Genomic DNA, 20,308 nt, shown 5'->3' with positions numbered 1-20,308 from the left:
ACTGTGCCAGATTTTTTACACAATGTTCATTCGGCCGCACAAATCAGGAAAACGATCAACCGCGCACTAATCGATTTACTTTTTGACCGCGCAAAACACAATGATACTACATCGCGTGAAGTGTCTAAGAACCGAATATGAACATGATCAAACGCGCACTCCAGAATGCATGCCCAGTGGCATATGAAAACTGTACAGGATCGCGTTTTGGACGGCCGAATCGATGCGCAACACTACACCCAAAAAAATATCATCGTAAGGTTTACGTGAAAACTTGCATGGATTTTTTCCACAGCACTTTTCACGTAAATTCTACTGGACGATAACATAAAGCAAAACATGTCAAACGTCAAGTTATTTCATGGTATGATTAGGTAAATTTTACGTGAAGGTCCCCTTCGATTGACTATATATCCAAATGAAGGATAATGGGTTTTTGCGTAGATATTATTATATAATTCATTCTATTGTATGTTTTATACTGTATGATGTAAAATACTTTCAAATACATGATAGGTATATATATGCTAAATATAGAAAATTCACGATCGTTTTTGTTCAAAAGAGCATACATATTTATTTAAAGATTCTTATACAACGAATTGTGTGATGCGGAATGGATACACTTAGATCTGTTCACCATTTTCAAAAGTATTCCCGATTCAAAGTGCCACCCCCTTATCTTAATAAGGAGTTCAAATGGAGTATCTGGACCAAATTTCAGCCAAATCCGTCAATATTAGAAGGTGCATCAAATGAAATTACTGTTTTTTTGCACCTTTGCGTATCAATGTCTACCAAAACGGCAATATTGATCAGCTAATTTGAATGAATTAGTCACTTATATATAGATTAGACTATTATCTAGCACTTTGTAGATAATACTAAGGTGTTTAGAACATTTATTTTGTGTGTTTTAGGTGTATTTCTTCGAAAAAATAGCCAAAAACTTAATATTTTTCAATCAGTACCTATGAAAAACCATCAGGCCTCAATAATACCAATAATACGAACAACTTTACTTTTTCTCTTGGGTGTAACGAATTTTTCGTCCATACATCACTTTTGTCTAGAAATAATGCTTCGATGTGAAAATATCGATTTTTCATCATAAGGTACTCTAAATTCAAATAGGGTAATTAACACCAATCCGCAGAACAAAAACATAGTTGCCACTGATTTCGACATCACCGTTTCGCATTCTACTGCACTATCATCAGAACCTAAAATGGTGTACGTGGTACGTCTTCCGGCCGCAAATCGAGCGATCCAAGGTTCGATTCCAGATTTTCTTTTTTTTGTGGGGAGAAGAAGGCGGTTGAAGAATCCAAATTTAGGTTACAGATCAGCCATGTTTCCTTTTCACTGTACTTTTTCACAAAGGAAAATCACGTACCTTTGACAGCTAGTGTGATGCGTTCATATTCACGTAGTAATCATATGACGTTTAGGTAGACTGCAATAAAATATTACATAGATGGCATATGATGTGCTTTGATTTACATCTGGCGCACATAAACTAGAGGAATACGAATAGGTTTCCGATTTAAGTGCGCATTCACGTACATTTAACGTTAGAATATTTTTGAGTGTACGAATTGCGGAATGTCTGTGTGTTGTATACTAGAGTGATTCAAATTTTGACTTTTTCGCTCCTCTATGCTTAAACGATAACATTTAAATTTTTAGCCCGTTTGGATGTAACTAGACTGAGCACGCGCAGTTTTAAGTTTGTATGAAAATTACTATGAAAACAGTCACTTTTGTGGAAAACCGTTGTCCAGCGCTTCTCATTAAGTTCTAAAAATATATGAGTACATTGGCAACATAGGAAATTTAACAATGAAATAGGTCGTCTTTGTTGCGAAACGATTTGAAGCTTGCAAGAAAAGTTATTAAGGAAATACTGAATCGTGGGAAATTCCATTTAACACGTAAAAGAATAACATCAATATCAATAATGAGCATTTTTGTTTTCTTTATAACTTTGCTTACAGAAGTCAGATCGCTTCGCAACAACAACTGTCCTCTAGCTTAGGAAGTATTCTATGGAGCCAACGGGTCTTTCACATTTGAATAGTGAATGAGTCGCAACACGGAGCAGTCTTTTACTCAAATGGCGATTTCTATAGTAATTACAAATTTTAAACTGCGCGTGCTCAGTCTAGTTACATCCAAATTAGCTAAAAATTTAGGAGGAATAATAAAACAGCAAATGTCATCGTTTAAGCATAGAGGAGCGAAAAAGTCAAAATTTGAATCACTCTATTGTATACACTGTATATGTGTTTGTACGTGTGTGCGCAAAAAGTTCCGTCAACTTTTTGGGCACTTGCCCTTAACAAGTTACATTCGACGGGGAATTCTGTCCCATTGTTCCTATTGAAAATTGGCCAGATCAAACAATGGGATCAAAAGTTATGGCCAACATACGAATTTTGAAACCAAAACCACGTTTGAAAGTCTTGCTACCTTTTTGGCCATTTTCCCATAACAGATTTGCTTGCAACAAATTACATTCGATGGGGAATCCGTTTCCTATGGAAAATAGGCCGGATCGGACTTTGGGATCAGAAGTTATGGCCAAAATATTTGTTTAATACACGAGAAATTCACTACTACCGCTAGGTGGATTTTTCAGGTTTTTTTTTAAATATTTCCAACCCGATCTTTTTATTAGCTGTTTCGTACTTTTTTTGCTTGTCATAAGACGACAGATACGTATTTCGACCTCAACCGTAAGGTCGTCTTGAGTGTCTCGTACTTGCGACTTTTTTTGGAAAATTTCTAATTATTTATGGATATTTTATTTCGCTGATATTTTGGATCCGACCAGTATCCCTTCAATAGCATTCAAATAAATGTATTTCTTCGGAAAAGTGCGGATAGAATGTCCAAGCAGTACAAGTCCATTGCCATGGATAGTTAATTTTATATTTATTCAACTGTGGTGGGCGTGCTGTATTGCAATGTAATAATCACATATACTTTTCCAGGTCATTCTCGGAGCCCTGTTGCTGGCCATCGAAAACATCAACAACGATTCGTCGCTGCTTCCGGGAAGGAGAATCAAACTGAAACCCGTCGATATTGGGGCGCAGAAATCGTTGAAAGCTTTTCCAATAAGGTTGGTTTAAAGGCTGATCGAAAATTAATTATCTATATTTGCAAAGTGTAAATTATGTGTGCACTAATTTTTGTTCGTTCTTAATTTTAAATTTTTAGTTTCAAAGATGTACTTCAAACTTAAGTTTTTGTAAGTCTACATTATTTCTCCTCATATTAGATATCATTGATTAGGGCATCTTTAGTAATGCTACAGTTCTACATGCATACATTCCTCCTCCAGGATACACATTTTATAATTATCAAAAATATAAATATGATTTTTTTTGATAAATATCTTGGCTGTGAATATGCACAGCACATGTTTCGGAAGTTGGGGGTTCGAGTCCCTCCAAGACACGTGGATTCTTTTTAGCAAATTTCATATCATTTTGTCCATTTCGAACCGAAAAATATGCAATTAATTATAAATATGAAAATGCATCTTAAATGCAATGTAATTATCTACTAAATCTAAATCTTGTTATTATAGCAATATATAAGATTTGTTGTTATATTTTTTTCCTGTGGAAATCTGAGATGACATTTTACAGTCTTAGCATCATTATCTAACTCCTATGTATATTTTATATCTTTACTAAAGATGCCCTTATTGTTGAATAGAATTCAAATCTTTAGCCAATAATAATGACGTTATTGTATTAAAAGGAAAATGACAGAGATGCGCGACGAAGGGATTGTGGCCTTTATCGGTCCTGATGAAACATGCACCACTGAAGCTTTGGTTGCTTCTGCTTGGAACATTCCCATGATTTCATATGTAAGTATCTTAAATAAGATTTGCTGCACCGCTAGCAGTATTACATGTTAATGCATATTAGACTGATTTAAATCATTGCTATTTGCTTAAAATTCTATAAATCTTCAATCTCAATTAAACAGTCAAACATTATGCAGTATTGAACGATTTTATTTTAGGACATACGTTTAGGTTTAGTCATAATGTAAAGAACCCGATAAAAATTCATTCATCACTTGCACCAAAACATATGAAAAGTTCGAAATCAATAAATCCAATATGTTTATAAATTCCGAGCCAGTCTTATGTAAATGATGATGCATCCATTTATCATTCTAGAAATGCGCCGATGCTGCCGTTTCCGACAAAACTGTGTACAGTAGCTTCGCCAGAACATTGCCGCCGGCTACGAAGGTGTCCAAAAGTGTAGTCTCTCTGTTAACGGCTTACAATTGGCATAGCTTTTCCATAGTTGCTGGAAAACATCCCGCATGGAGCATGGAAATCGCACAAGCCATAAAGGTATTGTACGGTGTGGTTTGGAGAGGAGGTATTTAGCTGTAAATGTATCTATGTTTGTCAGGTTCAAGCGGAATCAAATAACTTGACCGTTAATCATTTCCGAGAATATTCTGATTACATTCCATCGAAAATCTACAAATTGCAAAATATTGTGGATGAAACATATCATACCACTAGAAGTGAGTTCATTAAAGAAATAATTACACATATGTGAACTATAAAGTAAGGCGTGCCATTTTTTTCAATATTGAATTTCAGTTTACGTTTTTGTTGGAGACTATATAGAGATGGTCGATTTTGTGCGCTGTTTGCAGAATAAATATCTACTCAGCAATGGAGACTATATGGTGGTATCGATAGATGACGAAGTATATGATCCCAGCACAAAACGTAATATCTATCAAGGTAATTGAAGTTTTTTTTTCACTTGTTTGGCTATCAGACTGGTTTCGTTTTCATTTACCTACATCATTTATGTAAAAAAAAACTCAAATGATATCACACTCTAAAAATTATCTGACATGATATTCAGATAATGTGCTTCACAAAACCTTATGAATGAAAAATCCAGGCAAGGAAAAGGATCAACAAGCTACAAACTACCGATATACAACAAACATTATACATAATTGATTTTTAGAGTGTATCGTTTTCATTAACACCACCAAAGAAAAGCAAGACCAGCATCTGTCAGACATTTTACCAACTTGAGACATTTATTTCCAGAGTACTCAGACTTCTACCAAAAATATGCTCGCAACTCCAAAGAAACGGTTGCCAATAGAAAGCGCTACAGCTTCAAGGATATTCAAGAGCGACTGCAGGAAGCGTTCCTTTCGGTGCTACGCATCTCACCTCTGTTTCCTATGAATCCTCAGTACAAGTAAGATCTGGGGTGGTAGATGGGTGGTTTTAATTGATGCGTTGCTAAAAACATGTTTTTCTATATTTTCTCTACACATTGGCAGAAAATTGTGTCATCAAATAAAATTATACGCGAGACAGGAGCCTTTCCGAGTACCGTTACCTATCAATCCGAAGATTTACCAAGAAATTCAGGTAAGCAAATTATTCCATCGTTCATTGCAAATGCCATATTGATACCCTTTAAACATCACAAGGGCCTTAAGCCCGTAGTCAAATATTTACATGGTTCATCCAGGCATATAGCAGACTTATTTGACATCGACATGGATTTCGGGAAGCCTTGACAAATATTTGCCATCATGACAAAGACCACAAAGAGTGATAGCTTTAGTGATTGTTACTCCTACTTTCGTTTTTCAAATGTTCAGTTTCCAATTATTTGTGCTTTATGGTTCACCACGTTTTTCCTGGAATCTTGTCGAAACCTTCTAAATGTGTTCTATTGTTGGATTTCATGTAGTAAATAGCTGCGTAGAAGGAATTTGTGAGGGTAGGAGAAATAATGGTTCTTATATTTAATCAACCGAAGCAACGAAAATATCTGAAAAGGAATAATGCTGTTAAGAATAGAAGGATTTGGAGAGAAGTGCAATGCTGCGGTATAATGCGTCTCCATTCGATCGAATGTCTTCTACAAGCTGTTGTGTACGAGTACGGGAAATATGGTCAATATGCGCCCCATTCAGCAAACCTCTAAATTTAACGGTGATTTCATCCGAAGAATTGCATTTTGAAGTGTATGGCCTAACTTTTTTTCTAACACAAACACATATCCATTAAAAATGAACGATTGATAATAAATCAAAACATGCCAATATATTGTCACACTCTTCTGCAGAAGTCTAGTGTTCTTCACGGCAAGGCCAAGACCGGCGTTTCACAACACAACATTCGGCTTACCAAAAAGATCGTCAGACAGGATTGGGAAAACCAATTGCAGAAAGTCAAGGGATTAACGGCCCCCTGGAACGACATGCCCTGTCTCAAGGACCAACAAGTCATCTCCCGTCCCCACACCGGCCACACCCGATTCTCACATAATTTCGGCGTATCTTTTGTCACATCTGCGAAGTTCGAAGTACAAAACTCAGTGGAATATGTAATCTGCCGATGTTCAAAGTTTGACATTCCTTGCTCAGCTACGGAGCACCGACATGAAGATGCCTTAGGGGCAAGCCAGAGTAAACGCGACGTGCGATGCGACGCGACGCGACAGTGCAATTTGACAGCCTGTTGACAATTAACCGTTGCTGATGAAGAATGTGTATAGCCGCCAGACATTCTAAATACTCACGCTCCTCTAATGTGGACGTGTACAATACACATGTGGAAGTATTGGCTTGCTAAATGGATTGCGAGTGATTTGACTATGCGTCCAATTTGGGAATCTCGAGCTCGTTCAGTAGCCGCTAGGTTGCGAAGGCCGACGGAGGTCCTTCGTAGCTTAGTTGGTTAAAGCACCAGTCTAGTGTACTGTAGGGTCATGGGTTCGAGTTCCATCGAAGGGAAAGTGGTTACCTCCAATACATTTTTCAAATCATTATCTTCCACATAATGTACATATTCACATATGAGTTTTCATAACATTGTAAATTAACGTCCAAGTTGGGTGGTTTAATCCCCGGAAATAGGCAATTACCTTTGATTGAACTGATAATTATTGTTATTCTTTTACGTGAGTCGCGTCGCGTCGCATCGCACGTCGCGTTTACTCTGGCTTGCCCCTTAGCTGACGACAACGCTAGCCTATCTATCCTGATCTGCTTTCTTGGAGGACTTTACCACCAGATCTAGATCCAGCTTGGATCTATCGGGCACCTCAACCCGGTTCTCAGAGTGTGCCACGCCTCCTGCGATTTTTTTCTCTTTTGTTTTTAAATCTTTAAATCTAAAATCGATCTGAATAGGAAAAGTGACGTATTAGCCATTTTCCAAAAATGGTGTGAACGAATAGTACTCATCGAGCTCTTTAACAGAAAAATGACAATCATGCATGTTGTAAATTGGCGCTTACATCACTTTATCAGATTACGGCAGTATAGCCATCACCTGTCATAAGACGAGTTTAAACAATCCCATTGAATTCCACCACTTAATTGTATCCTGACAGATACGTATTTCGACCTAGGCCGTTGTTCAGTGTCTTGTACTTGACTCGACTTCAAGTCGAGTCAAGTACAAGACACTGAAGACGGCCTTACTGTTGAGGTCGAAATACGTATCTGTCAGGATACAATTAAGTGGTGGAATTCAATGGGATTGTTTAAACTCGTCTTATGACAGGTGAAAACATTCCACTAAAAAGCTCAAAATAATTTTCTTATCAGTATAGCCATCGTTTAACTGACGTTCTGATCAGTTTATGCGGAAATCCTCCGCCCCGATTTTTTTTTCGAAGTCCTCTGAAACGTTTCTCCTTTCGGTCGGTTTTATGGATCGATGTTATCCGCTAAGGATGGGAAGATTTTACGCACTTTTGACGTACAAATTTGGGTTTTAAATATTTTTTTCGGATGTCCTAGGCCGTTAAGACTTTTTAGGAGTAAATCTCCTCGAGTGCATCAGAATTGCATGTCTAGAAACAAATTGTCCTAAACCGAAAAGTATGTCTAAAAACATCCATGTGATCATAACATATACATTATTCGAATTTTGAACAAACGTAAACTATTTCAGGTTCTGAAAAACGTCCTGGAGTTCAGAACATGTGATCAACCCGATCAACCAAGTCCTGAACGATGTATCCGTGCATCGTTGAACATCCCAGCAGGTCCATTGAGCCGATATGATTGCTCTTATTATCTGTAAAAGCAACTACAGGCTTTATGGTTCCCCAAATCATTCTGAAGTTCAGAACATGTGATCTACCCGATCAATCAAGTCATGAAAGATGTATCCGTTCAGCGCTAAACATCCCAGCAGAGCCATTTAGCCATTTAATTTATTTTACAAACTACTACAGGCCTTTTTGCTTCTCCAAAACGTCTTGGAGCTTAGAACATATGATCCATCCGATCAACTATGCTCTGAACAATGTATCAGTGCATCGCTGGGATGTTCAGCAGGTTAATTGTGCCGATAGCATTTCAATCATTACTTCTACATGAAACTATAGGCCTTTATGGTTCTCCAAAAAGTCCTAGAGTTCAGAACATGTCATTTACCCGAAGAACCAAGTCTTCTTTTTCTTCTTCTTCTTTGGCTCTATATTCTAACTGGAACTTGGCCGGCTTTTCAACTTCTATATTCTAGTATTCTATTTGGATTTCCTCAGTTATCAATTGAAAGCTTTTCTATACCCGGCATTGCATGAATATGTATCTTGTGTGGCAAGTACTATGGATACACTATGCCCAGTGTGTCGATAATGTTATTATTATTATTTAATCAGACTAAGGCCGAAGTGGCCTGTGCGGTACATAAGAGTCTTCTCCATTCAACTCGGTCCATGGCTACACGTCGCCAGCCACGCAGTCTACGGAGGGTCGCAAGTCTTTCGCATCTTTCACCTGATCGACCCACCTTGCCCGCTGCCCACCTCGCCTTCTTGTGCCGGTCGGGTCGTTGTCGAGAACCATTTTCACCGGGTTACTGTCCGACATTCTGGCTACGTGCCCGGCCCATCGCAGTCGTCCGATTTTCGCGGTGTGAACGATGGATGGTTCTCCCAACAGCTGATGCAATTCGTGGTTCATTCGCCTCCTCCACGTACCGTCCGCCATCTGCACCCCACCATAGATGGTACGCAGCACTTTCCTTTCGAAAACTCCAAGTGCGCGTTGGTCCTCCACGAGCATCGTCCAGGTCTCGTGTCCGTAGAGGACTACCGGTCTAATTAGCGTTTTGTAGATTGTCAGTTTGGTACGGCGGCGAACTCTATTCGATCGGAGCGTCTTGCGGAGTCCAAAGTACGTACGATTTCCAGCCACTATGCGTCTCCGAATTTCTCTGCTGGTGTCATTTTCGGCAGTCACCAGTGAGCCCAAGTACACAAATTCTTCTACCACCTCGATTTCGTCACCACCGATGCAAACTCGCGGTGGGTGGCTCACATTGTCTTCTCTTGAACCTCTTCCTATCATGTACTTCGTCTTCGAAGTGTTGATGACTAGTCCGATCCGCTTAGCTTCCCTCTTCAGTCTGATGTAGGCTTCCTCCATCTTCTCAAAGTTACGTGCCATAATATCTATGTCGTCGGCGAAGCCAAATAGCTGGACGGACTTATTGAAAATTGTACCACTCGTGTTAATCCCTGCACTTCGTATTACCCCTTCCAAAGCGATGTTGAATAGCAGACACGAAAGACCATCACCTTGCCGTAACCCTCTGCGGGTTTCGAAGGGACTCGAGAATGCCCCTGAAACTCGAACTACGCACATCACCCGATCCATCGTCGCTTTGATCAACCGTGTCAGTTTATCCGAAAATCCGTGTTCGTGCATTAGCTGCCATAGCTGGTCCCGATCGATTGTATCATATGCGGCTTTGAAGTCGATGAATAGATGATGTGTGGGCACGTTGTATTCGCGGCATTTCTGCAGTACTTGGCGAATGGCGAACACCTGGTCCGTGGTGGAGCGTTCGCCCATAAAACCCGCCTGGTATTGCCCCACGAACTCCCTTGCAGTTGGTGCTAGTCGACGGCATAAAATTTGGGAGAGTACCTTGTAGGCGGCGTTCAGCAATGTGATTGCGCGGTAGTTGCTACAATCCAGCTTATCAGCCTTTTTGTAGATGGGACACACGACACCTTCCATCCACTCCTGCGGCAAAACTTCCTCCTCCCAAATCTTGGTAATGACCCAGTGCAGCGCTCTAGCCAGTGCCTCACCACCGTGTTTAAATAGCTCTCCTGGTAGTTGGTCAACCCCAGGGGCTTTGTTGCTCTTCAGCCGGCCAATCTCCTCCTGGATTTCCTGGAGATCCGGAGCCGGTAGAATTATGTCCTGCGCGCGTTCTCCCAGGTCCATCACCATACCGCCATCTTCGTCTGCCACATCGCCATTCAGGTGTTCTTCGTAGTGCTGCCGCCGTTTTGTCTGTTCCGCGCCTGTTTATATCGTGCCTCGTTCGCCCTCGTGCGGTGTTGCAGCAAACTCGCCCATGCTGCATTCTTCTCTTCCACTAACTGCTCACATTCGCCGTCATACCAGTCGTTTCTCTGATCCGGGGACACCGTGCCAAGTGCAGCGGTTGCGGTTGCGTGTCGATAATGTGTTTCACCCGAAAACATCCTAGACCGGACCAAGAATCGAACTCGCCATCTCCGGATTGGCAATCCTACGCCTTTGCTCACAAGGCTACTGGAGACCCCCAGCGATCAACAAAATCATGGAGGATTTATCCGTTTGCAGCTAAACATGCCAGCAGGTCCATTTAGCCGATATGATTTGACTAATTACTTTTACGGGCTACTACAGACCTTTTTGATCTTCCAGAACGTCCTGGAGTTCACAACATGTGATCTATCCGATCAACCATTTCTTGAACGATGTTTCCGTGTATCGTTGAACATTCCAGCAGGAGCATTGAGCTGATAGAATTTCAATTATATGTTTTAAAAGCTTCAGTGGATCCTCCTTGAGTCGGTGTTCCAAAACTTAACTTCAACTCGTGGAAGCATAACTAAACATATTTTCTCGGCTACTGTGCCTTCCTTAGTTGTGCGGTAAGATGTACCATGCTAAAGGCGGCTTGGTTCTAATTCCGGTCCAAAAAAAATCTCCTGGACTCAAATCAGGAACTCCATCGCGATTTTCACCAGGAAATACTTTAGGGAATTCTCCAGGAAATCCTTTGGGAACTCCATCGGATACCAAAAATTTCTTACGAAATTCTTCCAAAAATAGGAACTTCCCGGAGTAATTCTTAGTGGAATTTTCTGCAAAATATCTTGAGAAATTTCTGTGAGAATTTCAAAACGAACTCCTGGAAAAATCTCGAAGAAGTTTTCGGAGAAACTTATGAAAGAATTTGTGGAGGAATTTCTGGAGGCGTTCTTGAAATAATTTCCGGGGAAATTCTTGACGGAATTTTCGGGAGAACCCATGGAGAAATTACTGGAAGGAAAAATGAGAGAGTTTCTAGAAGAATTGCTAGGGTTATTGTTTTATGATATTGCTGCAAATTCCTGGAAGTAATTATCTGGAAATCCTGAAGGGCTTTTTAGATGATTTTTCATAGAAATTTTAGGCGAAGTATCCCCAGAAACCTTGAGAATTACGGCAGGTTCTTCCGGGAGAATTCCTTAAATAAGTTCCAGAGGCTTTTAAAAAGACATTTTTGGAGGTATTTCGAAAGATTTTAGACGAAAGTTTATCGAAAGAATATCGGTTAGCTATCAAAGCTACCATTTGAAGATTGGTATTATCATAGTAAGCAAAAACATGGTACATAGCAGCCAGGCAGCCAGTACATACACGGAAGAAAAAAAGTACCCAGTGTTGAGTTTTTTTTAACTTACTTTTGAGTTATTTTTTCTTTTCTCTTTCATCCACTCTTTCTTCTGTTGTCAAAAACAAAAGAGTGAAACAATCCAACGACGCCAATTCAATACAGGAAGCCAACTTTGAGTTTATTGCTTGAGGTCGAAATTAAGTGAAATAAACCTACAGTTGGGAAATGGTTTTTTTTTCCGTTTGGTACTTTTTTAACATGGGAATAAAGGCGAACTACTTCGACCCCTCTTACTCAATTTTGGCTTCCCGTACGGATGTTCGAGGTTGGGTGAATTGAACTCACTATTGGGTAGTTTATTTCTTCCGTGTAGAATCCACGAGATTACTGTCTTGCATCACAAGCATCAGCGTCGTTGTCATGGTCACCGCAGAATTGTTGAATTTCCGTTAATTCTAGAATGTTCCAAACTTCTTGTGGGGGGCTATAAAAGCAGTGTTATAGCAGTGGGCTATAAAAGCAGTGTTCGAGATTGTGAAATTCATTCAGTATTGTACTACAAGGCTAATGGTTAAGTTCTGCCAGTTAAATAAAATAAATTAGTGTTTAAAGGAAAGCAGTCTTCTTCCTTGAGTGGTAGTCCAACACCCAACCGGAGGCAACCAGGCGCCTCAAAATTTGGTCCAACCCGAACCGGATACCATCCTGTAAAACCAGCCCACAGTACCAGGTTCATCATCGAAGTGTTTCTGCTGGTCAGTGTGACACCTATCGATCACACCAGATTCCTTCCCTTCTGGTGAACAAGACGACCACCACCAAAAGTGACAGTGCACAAGCCGTGAAACCCGTGAACATTACAACGTTTTGATTCGTCGTCGCGAAAATCGAGAACTCGTACGTTGTGCAAAAGTGAATGAAAATAGTACAAGATTGCAAAAAGTGAACACGTATCGTTCGCTCGGACATTGGACAATCATTCGTCGCGAAAAAGTGAATACGTGGCGTTGGATGCACAAAAGTGAAAAACGTGCATTGCCAAAACAGTGAACACGTGTCGTTAGTTACGTTTCGGACATTGGACAACAATTCGTCGCGAAAAGTCAACACGTGTCGTCGGAATCACGTTGCGTCCGTTGCGTTGAATCGCGTTGTGCCGTTGAAGTATGAGAAACGGAATGTCTCCTCTAAATCACACTCTGAAATCCGTTAAAAAGAAGAATAAGAAAGAAGAAGACATGGATGCAGCCAAAAATCAAGCGAAAGGTCACAGTCATCAGCCACCAAAATAAGTGCATCTCTATTGTAAGTGTTTTCTAAGAAACCGGAATTGCATTACCAAGAGTACGAAGCAGTACACCGTGAAATTTTGGCATTAACCCCGTCGTCGAAACTGGAAGAGCAAGACGAAATGCAAATAGCTTTCGACACGATGTACACCGAGGTGCTTGACAGAATCGAGCGTCTCTCCAAGCTAATTGTTAAACCAGGTCCTTCTTCAGCTGGAGCCGGTAGTTCACAGGTAATTATCCAACAGCAGTCTCTAAGAGCTCCAGTTCCTAGCTTCGATGGGAAGGTGGAGAATTGGCCGAAATTCCGAACGATGTTCGAAGACGTCGTTGTACGCAGTAACGATTTCGATGCAAAGAAATTGCACCATCTGGATAAGGCCCTCATCGCACAATGGGGAAATCCGATTTCAAAGGTGGAAAAAAATGATAACTTTCTTCACGAATAACTTACAGAAGAGATCAAGAGCTTATTCGAAAGGGAATTTTGAAAAGAATTCAGTGAGCGCTTTTTCATGGATGTGGAACGCTTCTGTATGTAGTTATTGAGCTCGTTTTGCCCTAATGCCCCATATATCGCGAGTTTCCAAACAATTTTTCATTTTATCTTTAAGACATTGTTCTGAAATTGTGTTTATCTTCACTGTGGATCCACAGAAGGGCACTAAATATATTTTGATGGTAAAAGTTGGAAATTTAAGGGATTTTGGGGTCAAATACGCATCAAAGTGCATTTTATGTGAAATTTTCATGTATTCTGTAAGAAATAGTAATATTTACAGATAAGTGTTGATATTATTGTCTCAAAGTGTTGAACAGATATTGACAAATGTTCGCTGAAGAAAAATTAATTGAATAAATCGTTTCACAAATGTTTTATTTGGTTATTTATTGAGTAAAAAACGATTTTTTAAAACCTTTGAATAGCACCGATGCCATACATTTCCAACCTATACCCGGTAGCACAACTAGACAAGAATAGTGATAAGTTATGAGTCTTGATGTGATCATAGATAGGAGGTGATGGGAGATACTCTTTTTTCTTACCTTTTTGCCCAAATTCCCCTATGAAATAATATAGCTCAATGATTCTGAGGAAGGAAATGATGTTGTAATGTTTATTTAATTGATATTTTCCAATAATATAATGAAAATAACTAATAATCATATAAATCATTAAAAATATTGAATTATAGGGGATTTAGGGGTCATACAGCTCATTTAATGTAACTTTTTATACAAAATAGGATAACTTCTCTCACGAGCGACTCACAGATAAGGTTAAGGGCTAGAAATTCAATGAGTGACGTTTCATAGACATGAGACACTTCTGTATGTAGTTATTGAGCTGGTTTTGCCCCAATGTCCCATACATCAAAATTTTTCATATTTTGGTACTTTTATCTTTCAAAAATTACACTGAAATTCTGTTTTCCTCTTCATTGTAGATCCATTGTAGATCCATACATAGCACAATACATATTTTGTTGGAAATTTGAGGGATTTTGGGGTCAAATAATCATCAAAGTGCATCTATGTGAATTTTTTATGCATTCTGTAAAAAATAATAATACCCAAGAAATCATTTACACTATATTACATTGAATGATCATTTAGGGTTAATATACGGTGATTTAAAAACTTGTAAGCATTGATGTAGCTCTACATATGGTCAATTTTGGCGAAATCTACTGCCTATTGATTATTCAGATATTTACAGATAATAGTTGATATTATTGTCATAATTTTTTTAATAGAAATTGATACCATAAAAAAAGCAAATATCCATATATTACATTAAAAATGTATTTTTAAGGCATTTTGGGACAAATAAGTGAAAAAATTGTTTTATTCTGTATTTAAAAAAAAAGATTCTGAGCCCTGAACTCTTGTTTTTTTTTTCAATGCAATCTACGAATATTTGTTATTTTTATAGTATCATTGACAAATTATAATTGAATCAATGTTACTCCATCATTTCTTACTCAGAATCATTGAGCTATATTATTTCATAAGGGGAATTTGGGTGAAACCTCATGAGAAAAGAATATGTCCTATCTATTCCTATCCATTATCACATCGACTAATATATTTACTCTTATCTAGTTGTGCAAACGGGTGTGGTTTGGGAATGATTGGCATCGACACTTTTCAGAAGCATATTTACTTCATTGGTAATTGTTTCGCAAACATTTATCAATGTCTGTAGAACATTTTGGGAGAACAATAATATTTTTATTAATTTTCACAGAATACATGAAAAATTCACGTAAAGTGCAATTTAATACTTAGTTGACCCCAAAATCCCTTAAATTTCCAACTTTTACCAACAAATCATGTATAGTGCTTTTCTGTGGATCTATAATGAAGAGAAGAACACATATTTAGTACAATACTTGGAAGATAAAAGCACGGAAAATATGATAAACTGTGATGTATGGGATATTGGGGCAAAACGAGCCTAATAACATCATACAGAAGTGTCTCACGTCTATGAAACATCTCTCACTGAATTTCTTGGAAAATTCGCTTCCGAATAAGCCCTTAATCTTATCTGTGAGTCGCTCGTGAGAAAAGTTATAGTATTTTGTATAAAAAGTTACATTAAATGAGCTGTATGACCCCTAAATCCCCTATAATTCAATATGTTTAATGATTTATATGATTATGTATTAGGTATTTTCATCATATGATTGGAAAATATCAATTAAATAAACATTACAACATCATTTCCTTCCTCAGAATCATTGAGCTATATTATTTCATAGGGGAATTTGGGCAAAAAGGTAAGAAAAAAGAGTATCTCCCATCACCTCCTATCTATGATCACATCAAGACTCATAACATATCACTATTATTTTCTAGTTGTGCTATCGGGTATAGGTTGGAAATGTTTGGCATCGGTGCTATTCAAAAGTTTTAAAAAATCGTTTTTTACTCAATAAATAAACAAATAAAACATTTGTGGAACGATTTATTTAATTAATTTTTCTTCGGCAAACATTTGTCAATATCTGTTCAACACTTTGAGACAATAATATCAACACTTATCTGTAAATATTACTATTTCTTACAGAATACATGAAAATTTCACATAAAATGCACTTTGATGCGTATTTGACCCCAAAATCCCTTAAATTTCCAACTTTTACCAACAAAATATATTTAGTGCACTTCTATGGATCCACAGTGAAGAGATAAACACAATTTTAGAACAATGTCTTAAAGATAAAATGACAAATAGTTTGGAAACTCGCAATATATGGGGCATTAGGGCAAAACGAGCTCAATAACTACATACAGAAGCGTTCCACGTCCATGAAATAGCACTCACTGAATTCTTTGCAAAATTCCCTTTCGAATAAGCTCTTGATCTCTTCTGTAAGTTGTTCGTGAAGAAAGTTATCAATTTTTTCCACCTTTGAAATCGGATTTCCCCATTGTGCATCGGTGATGCCTCTGTGCCACTGTGAAGATGATCCAAGACAACAAGTTTCAACAAACATGGAAGCAGCTGCAAGACCAATTCGAAAACCTCCGTGTAATTATTGATACGTATTTAGCCGGTTTGCTTGGGCTGAAGCCCATCGCAAAGCGAAACCAAAAGGATTTGTTGGGGCTACTGAAGACTGTCAATCGCCATGTAGGCGGCTTGGAATATCAAGGAATCGTGGTGGATGTTTTCATAGCAGTCGAATATCCAGATACTCCGACTATTCCACAATGGTTTTCTGGTGGAAGTTCTGGGAAAGGAGACGTAGATATTTCTAAGGGAATTGCAAATTGAATTGCTGAAGACATTACCAAGGAAATAGAGGAATTTTTGGGAATATTTGAAAGAATTAACGGATAAATACTTGGCAATAATTTAAGATGTTCGGATGTTAGGATGAATTTTTGAGAAAATCCACAGAAGAAAAATCTGGAGAAATTTGACTAATGCACTCCTATGAGCCCATGTATTTTTTTTTTTTTTTTTTTTGAGAATGGAGAAATTCCTGAAGGGACTACCGGAGGAGAACCTGTAGGAGCTTCCGGAAGAATTCCGGGAGGAATTTTTTGAAGAATTTCTGGGGGGAATTCCTGGAGGAACTTACGGATGAATTCCTGGAGGAACTTGCGGAACAACATGTGGAGGAACTTCTGGTGGAACATGTGGAGGAATTCCTGGAGGAACTTGAGGAAGAATTCCTGAAGGAGCTTACGGAGGAATGTCAGTAACGCTGCTATTTATTTTTCAATAAAAAGTTTTGTCGGTGACAACTGCATAGATTGGAACTAAATTTACTGTAAAAACTGAATAAGTAATTAGCTGTTTCGGATATTCCTTCAGTTGTACAAAATAATAGTATAATTTGTGGTACGTAAGACTGTCAAACATTTATGACACGCTGCTTTTTCAAGTTTTTCTACTAAATTCGTTATCACAATAATGATGTTTAAATCATATGTAAAATTATTACGTAGCATATGAAGGACCCCACGCCATGCATGATCAAAACTTAATAAAATTTAAACTAAAACCGTACAGAAAATTGAACGATTTTTTTTGGGTACGTACTATCGAGGTAAAATGTACGTACAATCGAGGGTACGCACTATCGAGCGTGCGTTCTATCGAGGAATGCCTGTACTACATAGTCTACTTTACAGTAGTCAAATTTACAGTAGTCTCCCTACTAAGCTGTTCCATGCTGAATATTAGGCAAAATAACAGCGTTTTCAATTATTATTGCTCTCTGATGGCCCTTCTACTGGATATATTTATCTTCTACTAGTCAAACCTGCCCGATCTTGCTCGGGTTGTTTATTTTTTGTCCGAACTGCTACCTAGTACAAAATCGAAAATGTATCGTTAATAGCAGCTTGCAATTTGCATAAAGCAGTCTCAATCAATAAATGAAGTACCTACATAGGTATACCTAATGCCGATAGAAATTTAATCTTGCACCACATCAAAGCGGTCACTAAGGATGGATGGACGAGGAAGCCTAAGTACATGTAATTATCGTTCCCGAGAATGCCTACTTGCCCTACAAACAACCCCAAATGATTATTTCAGTTCTTCCAATGTATCCTGCATTCTCAGAATAAGCAGAATGTCTGGTGAAAATGCTCTTTACTACAGATTTTTTGGTTCAAAGTCAACCATTTTCTGTGTAGCGCTCCCTGAATGCGATACCTAATAGTTAAAAATGATCAAACTAAATCATTGTTTTTTTTTAAAGCAAAGCAACAAGCATGTTCTCTAATTTTAAACAGGTCAGAGATATTTAATGGTGCTTTTAAGAAGCTAAATTGAGTTAACTATCACGTGACTTTGACTAAACATAGCTACAATGTTGCGTATAATGTCTAATCAGTCAATATGTCCATCATTTGTGTCGAACACGGAAGAACTAATTAGTCCGAATTTGTGTTATTCTCATAGTTTGTCCTGATTTGTACGTGCTGCCGCAAAGTTCACATGCAGGACGAAGCAAAGCCAATGTACCGTTCCTATATAGTATGCAGGTTCAAAGTTTCGATGTTTTTAACTTTCACAACAGGTACCGATCTATGCTGCCCATCTGTACGACGCGGTGCTCATCTATGCCCGGGCAGCAACCGAAGTCATCCAAGCTGGAGGAAGCCTGCACGATGGAAGACTGATTATGCGCCATATTTTAAATCGCTCGTACCATTCGATCCAGGGGTTCGATGTAAGTGGGGACGTTTATAAATCACGTGGACCATTTTTGGATAGTGTATTTTCAAAAATTTCGATTCGTGAAGGGGGTGGTATGCTATTAGGAGAGTAACTTCCATGAAGTTTTTTGGCGATTTTCACAGACATTTTACTTAAGCCATTGATAAAAAATAAACTGAAAAGCCACAAAAAATGTGTCTACGTGATCTATGAATGGATGTATCGACAGAAGCCATAGTTTGAGGCATTGTTCCATGGTACTATTTTTTTCGCTGTCAACAGGTCTACATCGATGAAAATGGTGATGCCGAAGGAAATTTCACGGTTATCGCCTTGCAGAAAGACGAGAAAGTGAATAATTCTCTCAACAAGTCGATGCAACCGGTGGGCATGTTCGTGTACAGCAGTAACGGCACCAATCTACCGGAGTTCAAATATTTGAGCTCGCTGCGACCAATCATGTGGGTGAAGGGCCGACCCCCGTTGGCCGAGCCTCCGTGCGGATTTCATGGTGAGAAATGTCGATTGATAACACGTGACTGGCGGTACATTACTGGCATCATGATGGGCACGCTGTTTATCACGATATTTGCTGTTATTCTATTCAAGTAATGTCAGAAACTGGGTTTGCTTTGATAGATTAGCCTCATTAATTATGGGTTCATTCACATTTGCAGACATTATCGATACGAACAAACATTGGCGTGCCTCCTGTGGAAGGTGGAGATGAAGGATGTCACAATTATAGGCTCGCCGGAGTTAATGTACGGTAATGATACAAAAAAGAAGTTGGTAAGAATTTGGCAAACACGTTGAAACAACGGATTCGTTGATTTGGTGAAGTGTACGGATACCAATTTTATTTTCAGACACAAGTTTGCAGGCAAAGTATTCTCGCAAATGGTTCAGACACATCAAAACGTGCCTTTACAAACATTGGTAAGAACTGCACATTTCTTACAATACGTACATATATGTATATGCACCCTAGTTTATTTACTCATTAAACAGCTAATATATGTACCTATTCCCTTTTGTACTTATTTTACTTAATCATTCTTGGGCTGAAAGTCTCATTAATAAAGATATAAAAAAAACTTAATCATCGTTTTTATAATCAGTTTGTTTATTTGACAACCTCAGTCATTATTTATTTAGAATCTACACTGTGATATTGTGTATATTGACTATACATCAAATATTTGTAATAACTACTCCTTTTAGTCTTTACCAGCTTCGAATGTTTTTCTAAACTGCAACGTCTGGCACGCACGTTTTCCATGTGCAAATCCTTCCAAGTTGTCTGGATATCAATTCTTTTACTGCCCGAGTACATTTCATTGTGTATTCTATAAAGGTGTTTTTAACAGTTAACCTTCCTCACTACAACTATTTCAAGAATATCATTATATATTCCAGCAAGATAGAAGATCTCAAAATTTTTCCATTTGATAGGTTTTCTAAAGGATTATGCTGAGGGTGGCTGGGTTCGATTCCCGGTGCCGGTCTAGACAATTTTCGGATTGGAAATTGTCTCGACTTCCCTGGGCATAGAAGTATCATCGTGCTAGCCTCATGATATACGAATGCAAAAATGGTAACCTGGCTTAGAAACCTCGC

The 20,308-nt window shown here is 38.5% G+C and overlaps 1 protein-coding gene across 1 annotated transcript in view; it reads left to right on the top strand.

Annotated features, from left to right (window-relative positions):
* Positions 1-20,308, top strand: part of LOC134212205 (guanylate cyclase 32E) — a 101,884-nt gene that overhangs the window by 38,567 nt on the left and 43,009 nt on the right. The window contains exons 3-13 of the mRNA XM_062689854.1: positions 2,997-3,127; positions 3,775-3,886; positions 4,205-4,387; positions 4,449-4,566; positions 4,646-4,792; positions 5,114-5,270; positions 5,356-5,446; positions 18,549-18,701; positions 18,971-19,296; positions 19,366-19,480; positions 19,558-19,627. Of these exons, the coding sequence (XP_062545838.1) occupies positions 2,997-3,127; positions 3,775-3,886; positions 4,205-4,387; positions 4,449-4,566; positions 4,646-4,792; positions 5,114-5,270; positions 5,356-5,446; positions 18,549-18,701; positions 18,971-19,296; positions 19,366-19,480; positions 19,558-19,627 (1,603 nt within the window). The remainder of the gene's footprint in view (positions 1-2,996; positions 3,128-3,774; positions 3,887-4,204; positions 4,388-4,448; positions 4,567-4,645; positions 4,793-5,113; positions 5,271-5,355; positions 5,447-18,548; positions 18,702-18,970; positions 19,297-19,365; positions 19,481-19,557; positions 19,628-20,308) is intronic.

This window comes from Armigeres subalbatus, chromosome 2 (assembly GCF_024139115.2).
Source record: "Armigeres subalbatus isolate Guangzhou_Male chromosome 2, GZ_Asu_2, whole genome shotgun sequence".
NCBI lineage: Eukaryota > Metazoa > Arthropoda > Insecta > Diptera > Culicidae > Armigeres > Armigeres subalbatus.
This window is presented reverse-complemented; position numbering and strand designations above follow the sequence as displayed.